The sequence below is a fragment of the Megascapheus bottae genome, chromosome 6, assembly GCF_031878675.1.
Source record: "Megascapheus bottae isolate mThoBot1 chromosome 6, mThoBot2.hap1, whole genome shotgun sequence".
NCBI lineage: Eukaryota > Metazoa > Chordata > Mammalia > Rodentia > Geomyidae > Megascapheus > Megascapheus bottae.
Genome location: NC_143514.1, coordinates 12,644,459 through 12,662,458, shown reverse-complemented (window position 1 = coordinate 12,662,458; position 18,000 = coordinate 12,644,459). Strand labels below are relative to the sequence as shown.

General features: G+C 40.9%; 1 protein-coding gene across 4 annotated transcripts in view; it reads right to left on the bottom strand.

Moving 5' to 3' along the window:
* The window catches only part of Cdc14a (cell division cycle 14A), a 152,396-nt gene that overhangs the window by 120,597 nt on the left and 13,799 nt on the right, over positions 1-18,000 (bottom strand). For 3 of the 4 annotated variants that reach the window (XR_016535909.1, XM_090334273.1, XM_090334272.1), the window contains exons 3-4: positions 16,487-16,562; positions 3,321-3,413 (exon numbers count right to left, since the gene is read on the bottom strand). Coding sequence is in view for 3 of the 4 variants with exons in the window: in XM_090334273.1 (XP_090190399.1) it covers positions 3,321-3,413; positions 16,487-16,562 (169 nt within the window). In the remaining variant the exon portion in view is untranslated. Of the gene's footprint in view, positions 1-3,320; positions 3,414-16,486; positions 16,563-18,000 lie in introns of those variants that run through there. The other variant, XM_090334274.1, reaches the window with a different exon arrangement.

Genomic DNA, 18,000 nt, shown 5'->3' with positions numbered 1-18,000 from the left:
CAGGGTAATAAAGAGATCCAATTCTACTTTGAGAAGACTTATCTGACAATTATGTAGTGAATAAAAGAAAGCAAAAAGGTAAAAAGTAGCTACTCAGGAAGTTAATCTCTGAAGATGGCAGTTCAAAGCCAGCCCAGGTAGTAAAGTTAGGGAGATTCATCTTCAATTAACTACTAAAAAAGCTTGAAATGAATCTGTGACTCAAATGGTACAGCACTAGCCTTGACCATGAACGCAACCAGGTCCTGAGTTCATGGACCTGGCTGAGTACAGGACCAACCCCCCCCACCCAAAAAAAGTGAAAAGACAATCACAGCCATGTACAAGTAGCTCAGATCTGTTATCCTGCATAGAAGGACTGAGATCTGGGAATCCCAGTTCATAGCCAGCCCCAATTTTAAAAAAGCCCATGAAACTCTTATCTGCTATGAACAGTAAAAGGCCAGAAGTGGAGGTGTGGCTCCAGCAAAAGAGCATCATCCCTGAACAAAAGAACTAAGCAAGATAAAGCCCTGAGTTCAAGCCACAGCACTAGCTCGAGTGCACACACACACACACACACACACACACACACACACACACACACACAAGTCTTAAGTTAACAATTAAATGTATATAGATGACATAAAGAAGGGACAGAAAAATAAAAATAAAACCCTCTTTAAGGAAGAACTGCAATTCTTAGTATTATTCTTATTGAGAATTAGTATCCAAAACTCTTTCTGGGGAGTGCCTTTCCAAATTAGAAGAGAAAAAAAACAACTGGGAAATGACCAGTGCAAGAATAATCACTTTACACCCAGGGCTACAACTGGTCTGAGACCAGGCAGTGCTGCTCTCAGCACTTCTTCCCTAGCTAAAATGGTTTTTCTCCCTTGGGTCACTTCAAAGTGTTGTAAGCTTCTACATTAACAATGTGCCTTGTCATCGTATCCTAAGCCCAATGCAGCCATAACACTGGACTGAATTTCAAATTTCAAGAGGTGCCTGCTGAAATCAAAGACCACCCAAAACAAATCAGAAAGAAGTGGGGCAAAGTCAGGTAGCTGACTTTTCTTCTTCATATTTCCCTTTCTTTCTTTTTTTTTTCTTTTTTGGGGGGGCACTGGAGCTTGAATACAGGGCTTTTTTTTCTTCATCTGGCGTTTTCTGCTCAAGGCTGGCACTCTACCACTTGAGACAACATTACTTCTCATTTTGTGTAGTTAATTGGAGATAAGAGTTTCACAGGGACTTGTCTGCCTGGGCTAGCTTTGAACTGCAAACCTCAGATCTCTGCCTGAGTAGCTGGGATTACAAATGTGAGCCACCAGTGCCTGGCATCAATAACCAATTTGAAATGAGTAGCAATTATCAATGCAAAATAGGCATGCTGCTTAACCAGTTCCCAACACCTCACTGAACCCTCTCTTTAAAATAAAAGCAGCAGCCTAGCCGGTACCGTGAATAACTACAGTATCCTAAGAACTGGAAGGAAATCTAAGGAACCTTCCATCCAATCTTCCCAGTTTAGAGACAAGGGAACTAAATAAAGTTAAGAAGGATAACTGACTTGACATTTCCATCCAGAATCCCTTTAGGACAAATACTTCACGTCTTGGGTCTTGTTTGTTGGGCTTTTGCCAGTCCTGAGACTGAACTCAGAGCCTAGGCCCTGTCCCTGAGCTTCTGTGCTCAGGGCTAGTGATCTACCACTCTGAGCCACAGCTCCACTTCCAGTTTTTGCATAATTAATTAGAGATAAGAGTGTCAGGATTTTTCTGCCCCAGCTGGTTTTGAACTGCAATCCTCAGATCTCAGCCTCCTGAATAGCTAGAATTATAGGCTTGAGCCAGGTACCCAGCCATGCTTTTGTTTCAGGGTTTGGGGTTTGTTTGTTTGTTTGTTTGCTTGTTTGTTTCTGAATCTTAGCCATTATTCCTTGTGCTATAGCATAGTATTTGCAGAGAAAGAGAAGTAGGGTCACGCTGGAGCAGGAATGGCAGGCAGAGCTGGGTACCTCAGTCCTACAATCAAGGTGTCAGCCTGCACTGGCTGTCAGCTTGTGAATCTTCCTAGGCTGTACCAGGCAACGACTCACTCAACAGAACAGGGTTTTGAGCTTGACATGGCCTGTAGCCAGTAGAGCTCTCGCTGAATGTTCCTACATCCCTGAAGAATCCGCTGGTTTGCAGGGACACCCCAGCCCTGATGACTTCTGCTTTTTTTCTGCTCAGTCTCAGCACAGAAGGAAAATTCCAGAAGCCATAACATATTCCTATGGAACTCCTGCTTGACAGTTGTGCTTATAGAGGACCAAACCTACATTCAAAAGCATTTTCTTGAAGATCTGAAATAGTCAAGAAGCTGTAATCGATGCAAATATATGTTTCCTATTGCAAACACTTGTATAGATAGATGAAGATTTAGGGAAAAAAATGAAAGCAATAATAAATACTGCCTGGTGTCATCCAAGATTTCTTCTTACAAAAAGGACTATGTTGGGCTGAGAATGTGACCTAGTAGTGAAGTGCTCGCCTAGCATGCACGAAGCCCTGGGTTCAATTCCTAGATATCACATACACAGAAAAAGTCAGAAGCGGCGCTGTGGCTCAAGTGGCAGAGCACTAGCCTTGAGCAAAAAGTGTCCAAGGACAGTGCCCAGGTCCTGAGTTCAAGCCTAGAGACTGGCAAAAAAAATAAGAAAGAAAAATATTTTATCACATGTATTTCACCTACACACGCATTTTTGTTTTTGTTTTGTGGGGTTGTTTTCCTGCCAGTAGAGGGGCTTGAACTCAGGAACTAGCTGCTGTCCCTTAGCTTTTTCACACAAGGCTGATGCTCTACCATTTAAACCATACTTCCACTTCCCAAATTTTGGTGATTAATTGGAGAGAAGAATCTCCTGGTAGGGTTGGAGGCACGGCTCAGATGGCAAAGTGCCACTGAATGAGCAAAAGCATCAGATATGGAGTTCAAGTCCTAATTCCAGACCAAAAAAAAAAAGTCTCCTGGCCTTTTCTCCCTGGGCTGGCAAACAGTGATCCTTAGAGCTCAACCTCCTAAACTGCTAGGATTACAGATGTGAGCCACCCACACCCAGCTTAGGTATTCTTTTTATTCAAACACTTGACAGGAGAAGCCAGGCAACACATTGAAATTCCAATATTTCTCTCACTAAACACCCTATCACTGGCAGACTTTCCATTCCAGATCAATTCCCCAAGCTACTAATTATCTTCCCATCTCCCTAGCACCCTGGTGAAGTGGCCTGCATTATTGACAGTGTTGGTCTATCACTGCTGGATAGAGAAAGGAAGCATGAAGAACACACTTACGGCATAAGCACCAATCAGAAACGCTGCGTTTGCTCTTTTCCGTTGGTCAAAGCAGGTATAGTGCACAATCTTCTTTCTTGATAAACTGTAGGACTAAATGGAGAAGAAAAAAAAGAATGTAACTATAAAGACAATATTAACATTTGTGGATGGCAGCCAGCTCCTGTCAATGTTCAAGATGGCTTAGGATCCACAAAACTAAATATGTCTGAATTTTAATATCTGGGGCATTTAGACACAGGTGTGTGGGGAGGGGAGGACTTGAGTTCACTTTTTTTAATCTATCATATCATTGACTAATAATCAAGATTTTTCTCTCCAAGAAAGGAGACTGATGTGGTGGGAAATGAAATGGCTGACCTCTTAACATAAAAAAAAAATAAATAAAACATAGTTTATTATTTGATTTATTCTAGAGCTTATATTTTACTCCCTATATGCTATTTCCACTCTGAACAGTCATTTATGACTCATATTTTAGTCTGTTCTAATGTGTCAATCTGCTGTCTTCTCTAAAATGTTTCAATTATAGAGACCAATATTAATGTATTTCCTTCCTAGAATGTGTTCTGATTAACTGAAAACAAGTGGTTAATGGAGAAAAATAATGAGCCATCAAAACAATATCAGTAAGCATCTAATTCAAGAGCCATTCATTAAACTCATAGATTTAGTCATTAAGCACTTTGTGGTATGCCAGGCAAGATGTTACATGCTCAAGTATTTAACTAAATCAGAAATAAGCACCATGCTAGCATACATGCTAGGCATAAAGAGAGATAAGAGAAAGACCCATTAAACTATAAATAAAACTATTGATAAAACTATTAAATGATGAGTCAAAATTCAAATGTACAGCAGCAAGAACAGATGTAACTCAATTACCTCTTCTCCATTCCATGGTGTTTCAGAACAGAATATCGACAAATAATTTTCTAAATACAGGCACATAATACATTGGATAATATTTATAAATTCATACCGACTATAAAAATGGCTTTTCATACTCAATCCACTGAACCCAACTAACAGAAAATCATTTACCATGTCATTTTCTACAAAAGAAACTCAGAAATTTCTCCTAAGAATGAAATGCTATCATTTTGGCTCTAGCATGTACTCACATAGGAACACAAGTGACAGTTCTAAACCAAGAATCCCTCTTCGGTAACTACATGTAAAATTCTTTGAAATGATACATGTGTGCCAGTTCTAAGACTTGAACTCAAGGCCTGAGCATTAATTCTGAGCTTCTTCTGCCCCAAAGCTAGTGCTCTACCACTGAACTACAGCTCCACTTTCAGCTTTCTCATGGTTAACTGGAGATTAGAGTTTCACAGACTTTCCTGTCTGGACTGGCTTTGAACCTCAGTCCTCAGATCTCAGCCTCCTGAGTGTCAAGGATAAAAGGAATAAGCCACTGGTGCCCTGTAGTGTTTTGTTTTGTTTTGTTTTCAATTAAACTTTTAAAACTTAGTGTTTGACTCCAAGTTAAGTCTCTTACAGGCAAAAGATGTGGCTCAGTGAATAAGAGTGCCTGCCAAGCCAGGGTGAGGTCTGAATTCAAACACCAGTAACAATCAAGAAAAAAAAAAGGAAGCTCTATTGTCAGTGCCTTTATTTCCTGATACATGTATAAAAACACTCCTATGAAGAAAAGAGGGGGGAAAGAACATTTTATTATCAGATGATTCCACTAAAGTTATTGTGAAGACTTCAAAGTTAATATCAATGGTGTTGAAACTTGGCTCATTGCTTTCTCATTGTGAAACTCCTGAATGCCTGGGCATTTTCTTTCTCTGTCTAACCCATTACTTGCTGATCGTTTAGTTTGGTCATTTATTATTCTCCATCAATAAGTAATACTTGATTTAACAAAAGGAAAGCGAAGGCAGGTACCAGTTACTCACACCTTACAAACCTAGCTACTCAGCTGGCTGAGATCTGAGAATCATGATTAGAAGCTGGCCTAGGCAGAAAAAAATCTGAGAGATTCTTATCTCCATTAACTAACATAAAGCTAGAGGTGGAAGCATGGCTCAAATAGTAGAGTGATAAACTAAAGGGGAAAAGCTAAGCACGAATGCAAGGCCTTGAATTCAAGTCCCAGCGCGAATGGAACTTAATTATTTCCTATGTCTCTAAAGCCTAAATACCTTAAACTGCCTCCCCTATACCCCCAGGGGAAGACCACATCTCTCCTCTCCTCCCTCCACCCCCTCTCTTTCTCTCTCTGCATTTCCTGCCAATGGAACGGGTCAGCCGCCTTGCAGTCAGATTATCTATTTGATGCACTTTTCTGCTGGGTATTTAGATTTCCTATTGAACTGCTGCTATGGAAACACTGTGGAAAGACATTTACTCATCAAAAATGATAACTCACAAAATCATTCTCTCCCTACCAATGCTTATTTCTTGGTTGTGTTTGGGAGTGGGGAAGGGAGGAGACCTTCTTGCTCATATATTTAAAATTTGCATGTTTTCTTGGGTTGGGAGCCTCTATCCCTGCCTTTTTCTTAATCATATAGGCTACAGAAGCTAACTTGGAATGGGCCATTAAATTGGAGTAGAGAACTCCAAAGAGTTCCTTTCCACTGCAGATCTGTAAATGCTTTGAAAAATAATAATTATCTCTAAAGCTGGACAAAGTGGCTCACGCCTGTCATCCTAGCTACTCAGGAGGTTGAGATCTGAGGATCAAGGTTCAAAGCTAGCCCGGGTACAAAAGGACCTGAGACTCTTATCTCCAATGAACCTCCAGAAAAAGAGAAGCGGGGCTGGGCTCAAGGTAGGATGGTGGCCTTGAGCTGAAGAGCTCAGGGACAGTGCTCAGGTCAAGTTCAAGCCCTGCGACCCACAAAAAATAAAAATGATCTCTAAGAAGCCGTTTCAAGGAGTTGCCATTTAACAAAGCAGTGTATGAATACAGTGCATCTTGATCACTGTCGCCTCTTTCTACATTCTCCTCCAACCCTCCCAACACACCCATCCCTCACTTCTTAATTTTATAAAACATACAATGAATTCTTGAAGGCGTTCTCTCCCTCTTCTTCACCTATGTACTCCTTTCTCCTGATCCATCCCACCCCTTTCCAGGACCCACCTCCTGGTGTTTATTTTGTTGAACTTTGACTTCACCTTTCTAAGGAATTACACTATCAGAGTTCTTAATTTAAGTGGACACCCAGCAGCCTCCCTAGTTACAGCCACATAAGAAGCAGAAGCTCATCTTTGTCATTTACTCTATCTCCGAATTTCCCAGAGTAATAAAGAACAGTGTCAGGAGGGGCCCCTCACATAGTAGTTTGTAAAAGCACAGGGCATGGCCATGGCTGAAATACAAGAAACACAGGAGACCCATAAGCAAAGAGTCAGATAGGGCCCGCTGTGAAATGTGCTGGGTGCCTTCAGAACTCCCTCACTGAGTTTGCTGATTTGGAGAAATATCAATTCTGAAGCCATAACAAGTTCTGTGGTTCAGAATTCATAAAAATAATTCTCAGCTGAAATAGTTAACATTATTAAAATTCAGAAATAAAAATGACCTAAATCCAAATCCCATTATATTTTATTATTTTATTAATGTGTTCTAATCCATTCTAGGTCTGTCTCTGTCTCTCTCTTCTTTTCCTTTCTTTTCTTTTCTTTTCATTTTTAATTTCCTGAGGAAGGATCTCACTATGTAGCCCAGGCTAAACTTAAATTCACTATCCTCCTGCCTTAGCCTCCCAAGAACTGGGGATTACAAGTGTGTGCCACAACATCTGGCCCATTTCATTCTCTTTTGGTTAGCTCCAGTCACCTGGGAAGCTTATTACAGCACTGTGATCTGGGCCCCACCCCAAGTTTCTGATTCACAGGAGCAGAGCCTGAGAATCCATATTTCTAGCAGGTTTCCTGAGGATGCAGCTGCTGCTGGCTCAGGAAATCCACCGCTCTAAGTTCTTGTTAAGTATGAGTACCACTTGTCCTACTCTTCCATGCAGGAAAGAGGGCCTTTCACATAACTCAGTATTGAAAAGAAAAAAAGGGAGGGTGGAGGAATGGGAGAATGGTAGAGGGGACACAGAGGTTCAAAAAAGCACTGTGTGCATTAATGGAAATTAGCAATGAAACCTGTCTGTATTCCAAATACTAATTCATCTGGGCACAAGTGGCTCACCAGTGGCTTTACTCGGAAGACTGAGATCTGAGGATCACAGTTCAAAGCCAGCCAGAGCAAGAAGGTACATGAGATTCTTATACCCAATTAATCAGCAAAGAAATGGAGCTATGGCTCAAGCACCAGTCTTCAGCAAAAAAGCTAAGGGATAATATCCATTCCCAGAGTTTGTGTCCCAGTACTGGCAAATACACACAAAAAATGTATATGTATATGTGTGCATATATATGCATCTATATGTATATATACATATATGTATGTGCATGTATCTATAAAAGTATGTATGTATACATATAAAATGCATATAGACATATTTATGTATATAGATAGATAGATACATAGATATATGCACTAATTCAAAAATCAAAGAAGCCAGAATTATACATACATTTACACAAGTTGCAATCACATTCCCAGCAAAACATGTCCATGCATGTTGAAGTGAAACCACTTAGTACAAGTATTTAAAGGTAATTTTTAAAAATTAATTTAAGTTGGGGCTGGGAGTTTGGCCTAGTGGTAGAGTGCATGTCTAGCATGCACGAAGACCCGGGTTCAATTCCTCAGTACCACATACATAGAAAAAAGCCGGAAATGGTGAGGTGGCTCAAGCGGTAGAGCTCTAGTCTTACAGAAAGGCCAAGACTCAGGCCCGGAGTTCAAACCCCAGGACTGGCAAAATAATAATAATAATAATTTAAGTTAAAACATGTCTGTGGACTGAAGGCAGTCCATGGGCAATCAGCTTGCACCAGGATGATGTAGCTGAAGGCTCTACTAGTTACCAGCATGAATAAAGCAGCTACTGGTCAAAACTTTTAAGAAGGGTCCCCCAGTCCCTAGCCACATGCACAGTTACAATCTAATGAATGGCTCATGCAAAATATTGGCCTAGCCAGACAAGCCTTCATGATAACAGACACAAGAGGGAACTGAGTAGATACATTCATTTCACTCAAGAACAATGATGTAATCTTAGTCATGGGTACAATCACTTTTTCACTTACCAAGGGCTTAAAAATATATATAGGATTAAACATCTATCCATTCATATAATCAAACCTATAGAAATTTCCAGACCTGTATTGCTTACCTGAGAGTCAAAGTTTTACTACTTTTCGCCTAAATCAAAAGCAGGTGGTATATCATATAATATTTAATAATACTTGTAAACCAAATATAGTAACCGTATGGCAGAACAATATAAACTAAGATAACAATGTTGACATCTTCTACCTTAGAAAGAAAAACTACCTGAAAGGTTGAGTTTTGATAGGAAAATAAACCCAGATACTCAGAGAAATGATGATGACCGCATGCTAACATGAATCACAAAGAGATCAAGCTATCCTTGAACTCTGACAATACACACAAACCATGCACTCAACTTGTTCTGTATAGGTTAGGAGAGCACAAACTAACCACTCAACAGCAAAAGGTAATGCAACTCAACTCAAAAACTAAAAAGGGGGAGGAGGGAGTCAATGACCGACATAAAGATACAAAGATGATAAGCAGCGTTTCAGCGAATTTTGTGTGCCATGCTTTTAAAAAGTAAAAGCTTTAAGCTGTTTGCTTAGCACATGGGTTGCATGAAGTTGCCTGAATCAGTCAGGATCAGCTAACAATCAGCTTCGGGAAGTTTCTGGTACAGCCAGGATAAATATGGTTCTCAATAGGAAATTACAGTCCATGCATGTCTTGAAACAAGCAAGCTCTACAAATGACAGAGGTCAGATTGAGTAGCTCACAACAAGGGGGGGACCCACAGTGACCAAGGCATCATTCTCTTACAAGTGACTAGGCTAGCCCAGCAAGGCCCACAGCAATCAGCGTCTCCATAGCAATCAGTGCTTCTCACTGCAAAAGCAAAGAAAATGGAACAGGTCTTCCTGTGATCAGCCATGACCTCTCCATGTTTTACCTCCAACTTTCTCAGGAAAGGGATATTCTTGAAAGCTTTCTTTGGCTGCACAAAACAAAACATGGTTTATGTTTTTATTTAGAGCTAAGAATCAGTTGAATGACTTCTTAAGGAAAAGATGTGTCTAGGTGGTCTATTTTGCCTTCATCTCCATATATTTTATTCATGAATAAATGAATAAAATGTATCATTTGGTTAAAGACCTAGTGAAAGAATGTTATTGGGGGAAAAATGCTGTTTGTAAGGTATTTGATCATCATCCAGGCACTAGTGACTCACAGGTGTAATCCTTGCTACTCAAGAAGCTGAGATCTGAGGACATGACTTGAAGTCAGCCCAAGTAGAAAAATCAGTATGACTCATCTCCAATCAAATGGCAAAAAGCTTTAGGTAGAGGTGTGGCTCAAGTGGTAGAGCACCAGCTGTAAGTTTGAGAGCCTGAGATCAACACACACACACACACACACACACACACACACACAGAGAGACACACACTGGCATATGGGGACTCTCTATATCAGACTTCTTCAGTGATCATAAGGGCCCCCTGCTCTACAAATGCCATGGCACTCCTTTAAACTACATGACTCTCCAGAATATAACCCTGCTTTTCTTTCCCCAAAGCCCTTGCACCTAAAACAGCCCCAGAGAGAAATCTCAAGGAGCTTTCGTTGTTATACAAACAGGGTGGCCTAGTGGTAAGAGTGCTTGCCTAGCATGCACGAAGACCTGGGTTCAACTCCTTGGTACCACAAATAGAGAAAAAGCCAGAAGTGGAGGTATGGCTCAAGTGGTAGAGCACTAGCCTTGAGAAAGTCCAAGGAGAGTGGTCAGCCCCAGGACTGGCAAACACACACACACACACACACACACACACACACACACACACACACACACGGTGGTCTTATGATCACATCAGAAGAGTTCTTGTACACAACCACCTGTGATGGTGACCACCTGCCTGGCATCCAGGATTGAATTACTGCACTGATTCACTCAGCAACAAGGACCACCCCAGACCCCCACCATCTGCCAAGTGCTGTGACACGATATTTCATGGCACTTCCCCTCCCCCTCTATCCTCAGAGGTAGAGTGTTAATAGTTTTTCCAGGAAAATTCTTTTAATCCTTTAAAAAAAAAATCCTCAAGATTATTGTAATTGTCCTGAGGATTTACCATCACAGGTATTTAAAATATCATTGTCCTAGAAAATGTCTTCCTTTTCAGATTTTTTTTAAATCGTTTCCCACGTTGGGATTTTATGTTTCCTTGAGGAAAACTGAAATTAATCATTAAAACTATATTGAGTTTTGTTAACCCATTCAAATCCTATGGTGATTATAAAATTTTCAGATTGTTAAATTAGCAATTGCAAAATTTTTTTAAACTAATGACATTTAGAGAAGATACCACAAAGCCCTGCTGTGCTAACACATGCCTATAGTCCCAGCACTTGAGTTTGAAAGGAACCTGAGCTATACATGAGACCCTGTTTAAAACAAAAACAAAGGTTTTTTGGTCAGTCCTGGAGCTTAAACTCAGGGCCTAGGCACTGTCCTTAAACCTTCTCAGGGCTAGCGCTCTACCATTTGAGCCACAACATCATTTCTGGATTTTTCTGTGTATATGGTACAGAGGAATCAAATCCAGGACTTCATGTAAGCATTCTACCACTAGGCCACACTCTCAGCCCATCCCCCCCAATATATATATATATTTAAAATATATATATATATTTAAACATACAGAGCTATGTGTCTGGTGATATCTACCCAGATTCTCAGCTACTCAGGAGAAAGAGACAGGATGTCAAGGTCTGAAGACAGCCTGCAGAGCAAAGCAAGAGATTCCTCTCTGAAAAACTAAAGCAGAAAGGACTGGAGATATAGCTCAAGTGGTAGTGTGCTTTGTACTTGCCTAGTAAGCAGAAGGCCTGGTTTCAAATCCCAGTACTGCCAAAAAAAATCAATGTACACTTACTTTTATAATGTAATATTATAAAATTATGTATATTACCTACTTAAACTTATGTATCTCACCAACTTTGACATTAGTACACTCTTCTCTTTTTGAAGTCTTTATATTCTAGCTAAGTGGTCTTAGCATTGTCTACTAAAGATCCTTCTGAAAACTTGATTTAAAAAAAAAAAAAAAGCCGTGGGCCGGGAGTTTGGCCTAATGGTAGAGTGCTTGCCTAGCATGCACGAAGACCCGGGTTCAATCCCTTGGTACCACATACTTAGAAAAAGCCAGAAGTGGTGCTGAGACTCAAGTGGTAGAGCTCTAGCCTTGAGAAAAATCCAAGGACAGTGCTCAGGCCCTGAGCTCAAGCCCAGGACTGGCAAAAAAAAAAAAAAGCCAGGCCAGGAGTTTGGTCTAGTGGTAGCGTGCTTGCCTAGCATGCACGAAGACCTGGGTTCCATTCCTCAGTACCACATACATAGAAAAAAGCCAGAAGTGGTGCTGTGGCTCAAGTGGTAGAGCTCTAGCCTTGAGAAAGCCCAAGGACAGTGCTCAGACCCTGAGCTCAAGCCCAGGACTGGCAGGGGTGAAAAAAAGCCATGTGTCCTTAATGGAAACCAGTGGCTCACACCTACAATCCTAGCTATTCAGGAGGCTGAGATCTGAGGACTGAGGCTCAAACTAACCTGGGCAAGAAAGTCCATGAAACATCTCCAATTAACCACCAAAAAGACTGAAGCGAGGTGCAGCTCCAGTGGTAAAATGGTAGCACTGAGTGAAAAGCTAAGGGAGAGGCCATGAGGTCAAGTCCCAGTGCTCGCGGGCGCACGCACACACACACACACACAAGTGATGCATCTTCTCAGAAGAAAAGCATACCAAACTATACATGTAATTTCAGAATCCCTTACAATACCAGATTAGTAGTCCCAGCTCTCATCATTGATGGCAATGTGCTTTAAATAACACACACAGTTTTGCAAATTATTCTCACTTCAAACACTCTTCTATCTTTGCTTACTTCCTCTGTCAAGGTAGATATTGACTAGAAATAGCAAATTGTCATGAATTATTACAGAACTCAGTACCAGCAATTTTTTAACGTTGGTTAAAAAACTGTGGTTGGCAACAGTACTTCTCATTTGGACTATTGATGGACAATTTCCCACTCCAATCAACATAATTAAAACTAAGGACACTGTGAACAGAATGCGGAAAAACTGTAAAAATTACTTCAAATTAGTAAGTTTTAAAAAAGGTACCTTTTGACATTTAAGAAATAAGAGATTTGAGGTTGGAAGAGAATAATTCACAGCAAACTGTTACCTCTCTATATAAGCATGAAATCAAGAAAAGCAATCATACGATCTTTACTGGAAGTGAAACTATCCAGACTAGAAAATAACAGGTGCCTAAGAATATCACCCAGGAGGATTTGAAAATGAAGTTACTGGTTAAAATAATCAGGATTGTTCAGAGAAGTAAGGTAATTTGAGGACCACACCAATATCATCATATCTGTGTTTGTCTCACGAGAGCAGTTTCAGTAGAGTAAGAAAAGCAAAAATGAATATCAAAAGGATTAACATGTACAGAGGAGCCAGGCACGGTGCCTGCAGTCTGTTGCTGTAGAGATCAGCAAGATTATAATTCAAGGGCAGCCTGGGAAAAATGTTCACAAAATAGATGCTAGGAAGGTGGATTAGTGGCAGAGTGCTTGCCTGGTAAGCATGAAGCCCTGGATCCAATTCCTCAGTATCACATACACAGGAAAAGCCAGAAATGGTGCTGTGGCTCAAGTGGTACAGTGCTTGCCTTGGGCAAAAGTAGCTCAGGGACGGAGCCCAGATCCTGAGTTCAAGCCCCAGCCACACAGAAAGTGTAAACAGGAGGATCATGGTTCAGACCAGCCAGGCAAAATGCAAGAGTTTATTTTAAAAAAAACAACAACAACAGTAATAAGTAAAAGGACTGGAGGCATGGCTCAAGTGATAACCTATCAAGTGTGAGGCTCTGAGTGCAGACCCCAGTTATCACAGCACAAAGAATGAAAGAAAGGGAGGAGGATAGAAATAGAGGAAGGAAGGAAGGAAGGAAGGAAGGAAGGAAGGAAGGAAGGAAGGAAGGAAGGAAGGAAGGAAGGAAGGAAGGAAGGAAGGGAGGAAGAGAATGGCTTAAGAACCATTAATCTAACAAGATAGTTCAAGAGAACTACATAGAGCAAGATGTGTAACAAGGAACAACCTGCACAAGAAAGCCTGCTATCTGGGTTCCCAGAAGAGAAGCAGCCTGAGTGGCAATAACTGTCACTACAGAGGAAGAGGAAGAAGGTAAGAGTCAGTGTCATGAGAACCAGAAGCCTAAACCAGGGGCTCCCCTTGACCAAAGGCAGAGGAGCCGATGTCAACAGAGGCATGTGCCAGGCGAAGTAGCACATATCTATCATCCTGACTACTCAGGAGACAGAGGCTGAAGGATCACAAATCGAAGGCCAGCTCAGACAAAAGTTAGCAACACCTTGTCTCCAAGACAAAAATCCAACTAAAGGGGTTGAGGGTGTGATTCAAGTGGTGGTAGGGCGTTTGCCAAGCTTGCACAGATTGATCCTCAGTACCACCCAAAAACAAGAAGAGGTGGCAACAAACCCTGACTTCACTTTGCAACCTTGGACAAGAAACATTGAGATTCCTAAAGCCAGGCTGGTTAGCTTTCCTATAAAAGGATAGAGTTCGGGGCAAGGAATTTGGCCTAGTGGTTAAAGTGCTTGCCTAGCATACATGAAGACCTGGGTTCGATCCCTTGGTACCACATACATAGAAAAAAGCCGGAAGTGGTGCTGAGGATCAAGTGGTAGAGCTCTAGCCTTGAGAAAAAAGTCCAAGGACAGTGCTCAGGCCCTGAGCTCAAGCCCAGGACTGGCAAAAAAAAAAAAAAAAAGGGGGCCGGGAGTTTGGCCTAGTGGTTAAAGTGCTTGCCTAGCATGCATGAAGACCCGGGTTCGATTCCTCGGTACCACATACATAGAAAAAAGCCGGAAGTGGTGCTGAGGCTCAAGTGGTAGAGCTCTAGCCTTGAGAAAGTCCAAGGACAGTGCTCAGGCCCTGAGCTCAAGCCCAGGACTGGCAAAAAAAAAAAAAGGATAGAGTTCAGGTAAGAAAAAGGATGCTCCTAAAATTCATGGAAGAACTGTCTTTACTGAGTATCCTACCAGAAATCACAAGTGTTAAATTAAGAAACATTTCATTTAGCATGTAACCTTAATGTTAACATTTACAAAGCTCTTCACAAGAAATTTTCTAATTCAATCCTTACTATCATCCTATGGAAGCTCTAGAAATCATATTTTCTAAATGAAGACATTGAGGTCACACAAGGTTGAAGTAATCTCAAGGTTTACGTTCCTTAAAGTAAACCTTTTGCTCTTAATCAAAAGATTCTAGCCCAGGGCCACTGGCTCTCACCTGTAATCCTAGCTTTTCAGGAGGCTAAGATCTGAGGACCACAGTTCGAGCCTCGCCCAGCAGACAAATCCAAGAGACTCATCTCCAATTAACCAGCAATTAATTCGGGATGCTCAGTATAAAATATGGTAGCAAAACAGCTTAACTCAATCCATCTATTTTTGTGCAACTGGCATGAACAAAATGTTGTGTAATAACAATTTCTTTATCTCTGGTAACTGTAGTTTGTACACGGTCCCAGATGGTTCATTTTATAATACTCAGTTCACACCAACAACATGCTAACACAATGAACCAAGAAATAAAGAAATCCTAGATCTTCACAACAGAGAGATAAACTTCAATTATTTATTAACTATCTTCCTCTTGTTGAGTGAGTCATTAAAAGTTCATTCTATATAGAAAGGATACTATTTGTGCCACTGGTGGTTGCAAACATCTCTACTTTCTAGACTACTGATGGTAGCTTCTTTTCTAAGAAAATACATCTTTAGTTAAAATTACAAATCCTGGGCAGGCAGGATGTCATAAGTTAATTCTTAGAAAAGTTTAAGTTATATTATTATTTTAGGAAGTCTTTCTCACTTCACAAGCATTCAGCACTTCGAAATCAAGGGCAGAATGTATACATTTAAAAATACCTAATTTTCCAGCTGACTGCCTTTTATATCTAAGTTCAACATAAAACAATCAAAGGACAATGGCTAAGTGGTTAGTTTATGCCCAACATAGTGAGCAACAGCTGCACTTTACCTAATAGAAAGGATAAAATGCCAACTGGTATAATTTTGTGCTTATATCAAAAGCATGTTAGCTGGACGCTGGTGGCTTATGCCTATAATCCAGTTACTCAGGAGGCTGAGCAAAGAGGATCATGGGAAGAAGCTAGTCAGACTGAAAATTCTGCAAGACTCTTATGTCGGTTAACCAGAAAACACAAACAAAAACTGCAAGTGGAGATGTGGCTCAAGTGATCAACCAGCAACTTTGAGCCAAAAAGCTAAGTGAGAGGGCAAAGCCCTGAGCTCAAGACCCAGCAGTAGCACAAAAAAAAAAAAGAAGAAGAAGAAGAAGAAGAAGAAGAAGAAGAAGAAGAAGAAGAAGAAGAAGAAGAAGAGGAAGAAGAAAAAGGAAAAGCACTACAGGTTGATGCCAAAGTTCTGACCACATCCTGCCCTTCCCCCATCTCTGCTGGCCTGCCAGCCCCACTTGGGGATGAACTCCACAGACATGGAAATTCAGGATTTGATCTGACAGGCTGTGTTCCGCAACTCCAGCCATCCCGTGTCCCTCAGCACCTGGAAACAGTGTCTACCAGGAGATCTGAAGGTTCCAGAAAAATTATCCTGGGAGGGAATTTGATAGACACTCATTAACAACAACCTGAAAGGACCTGGGCTTTCTTCTTCAGATCACGGCTGCAGTGACTTCACTCAGCTCATGTTACCGTTCATCCTGAAAAATGAAAGAGGTTAACCCAGCCTTTGTGGTGCCAGCAGGAAGGATCTGTTTCAACTCCTCACACAGGTGAACTCCTCGCATAGATTTCCAAAGAGCAAAATGACCTGACTACAGGGCGTTGCAGCAGTCCCCGAGGGTGGATTTCTTGGTTCGAACATCCTAATGCTAAAATGGATGTGCCAACGTCATACTCACTTTTAGTTTCTTGTTTAGTTTACAGCAGTATTTGTACACCATTGCCAAGTTCAGAGGTCCAAAATCTGCATAGAAACTGAGACATAAATAAAAAAAATTGTATTTAGTACAGGTAGGATATTCAGTATCAGTAAAGATCATTGGGAAGTTATTTTTAGTTGTGGGTTTGTATTTGCTAAAGCAGATAGCCTACCACTTTCTGCTTCCAGCCCTTTTCGCGCTGGTTAATTCTGGAGATAGAGCTTCACTTTTCACCCATGCCCACCCATGCCATCGTCCTATTTATGCTTGCTACCAAAGCTAGAATGACACTTACCTGTTACCACAAAGGATCATTCACAGCCCAGAGGCAACAGATGTGGAAGGAAACAGAAGCTCATGGACAGTGCCCAGGCCCTGAGTTCAAGCCCCAGTACTTATGGTAATATAATAAAAAAAATGTGCACAATAAGAAATCAATTATACAAAGACACCAATGAAGAATCTCACCAATTTGGAATGAGTAAATTTGTACGATTAAATCAAAAATACAATTCCAAAAGAACAAAAAGAAGCTTGCTACAAATATAAGTACTTCCTTTAGCCATTTTCATAAGATAGTCTCAGAATCACTCAGTCCAATCTTATTTTATTATTAATCTTAATAAAGTATGATATTTGGAGCCAGCCATTGGTGGCACACACCTGTCATCCTAGTTACTAAGGAGACTGAGTTCATTTCAAAGCCAGTCCAGGCAAGAAAATCCAAGTGACTTTTGTCTCCAATAATCACCAAAAACCCAGATGTAGAATGGTGGCTCACATGATAGAATGCCAGCCTGGAGCAAAAAAAAAGCTTAAGGAAGGAACCCAGGCCTTGAATCCAAGCCCCAGGACCAGCCAAAACAATTGTTAAAACATTAAATGTGGTTCTTTTGCCGACAATACAATTTGATTCACCTGCAGGTCAGAGTGGGAGCAGCAGTTGATAGCTGACAAATTGACAGCCATGTTACAGACAGGCAGCAGCATCAACACAGCCCGCCACTCCGTGCAGGCAAGGTCATACACGTCTACAATCCCCGCACTGCAGAGGCTGAGATAGGAAGATCACAAGTTGCAGATCAGCTGAGATACCTAACAAGTTTGAGACCAATGGGGGCTACACAGAAAAACCCTGTCTCAAAAAAGGCAAAGTACTTAACTAAAGAAAAACTAAATGGAGATATATTATATATATGTTTATTTGATTATTTGCAATAGGATAGGGAAGGGGGGAAAACAAGATGAGGGGAGGAGTTGCGGGGAGGGAAATGGGGACAAAAACAAAAAATGAGAAAGGGTAGCAATGTTTGTGAAGTAATACACCTTCTATCTGGTGAATATAACTGTAACCCTTCTATTAATTACAACTAAAAAGTTAATAAAAATGATAACTAAATGGATAATTAAAACTACCGAAAGATGACAAAAACAATCTGACTTATCAGTGGACCAACATTTTGTCCTTCAGAACCCTAACACTACAGCTGAAT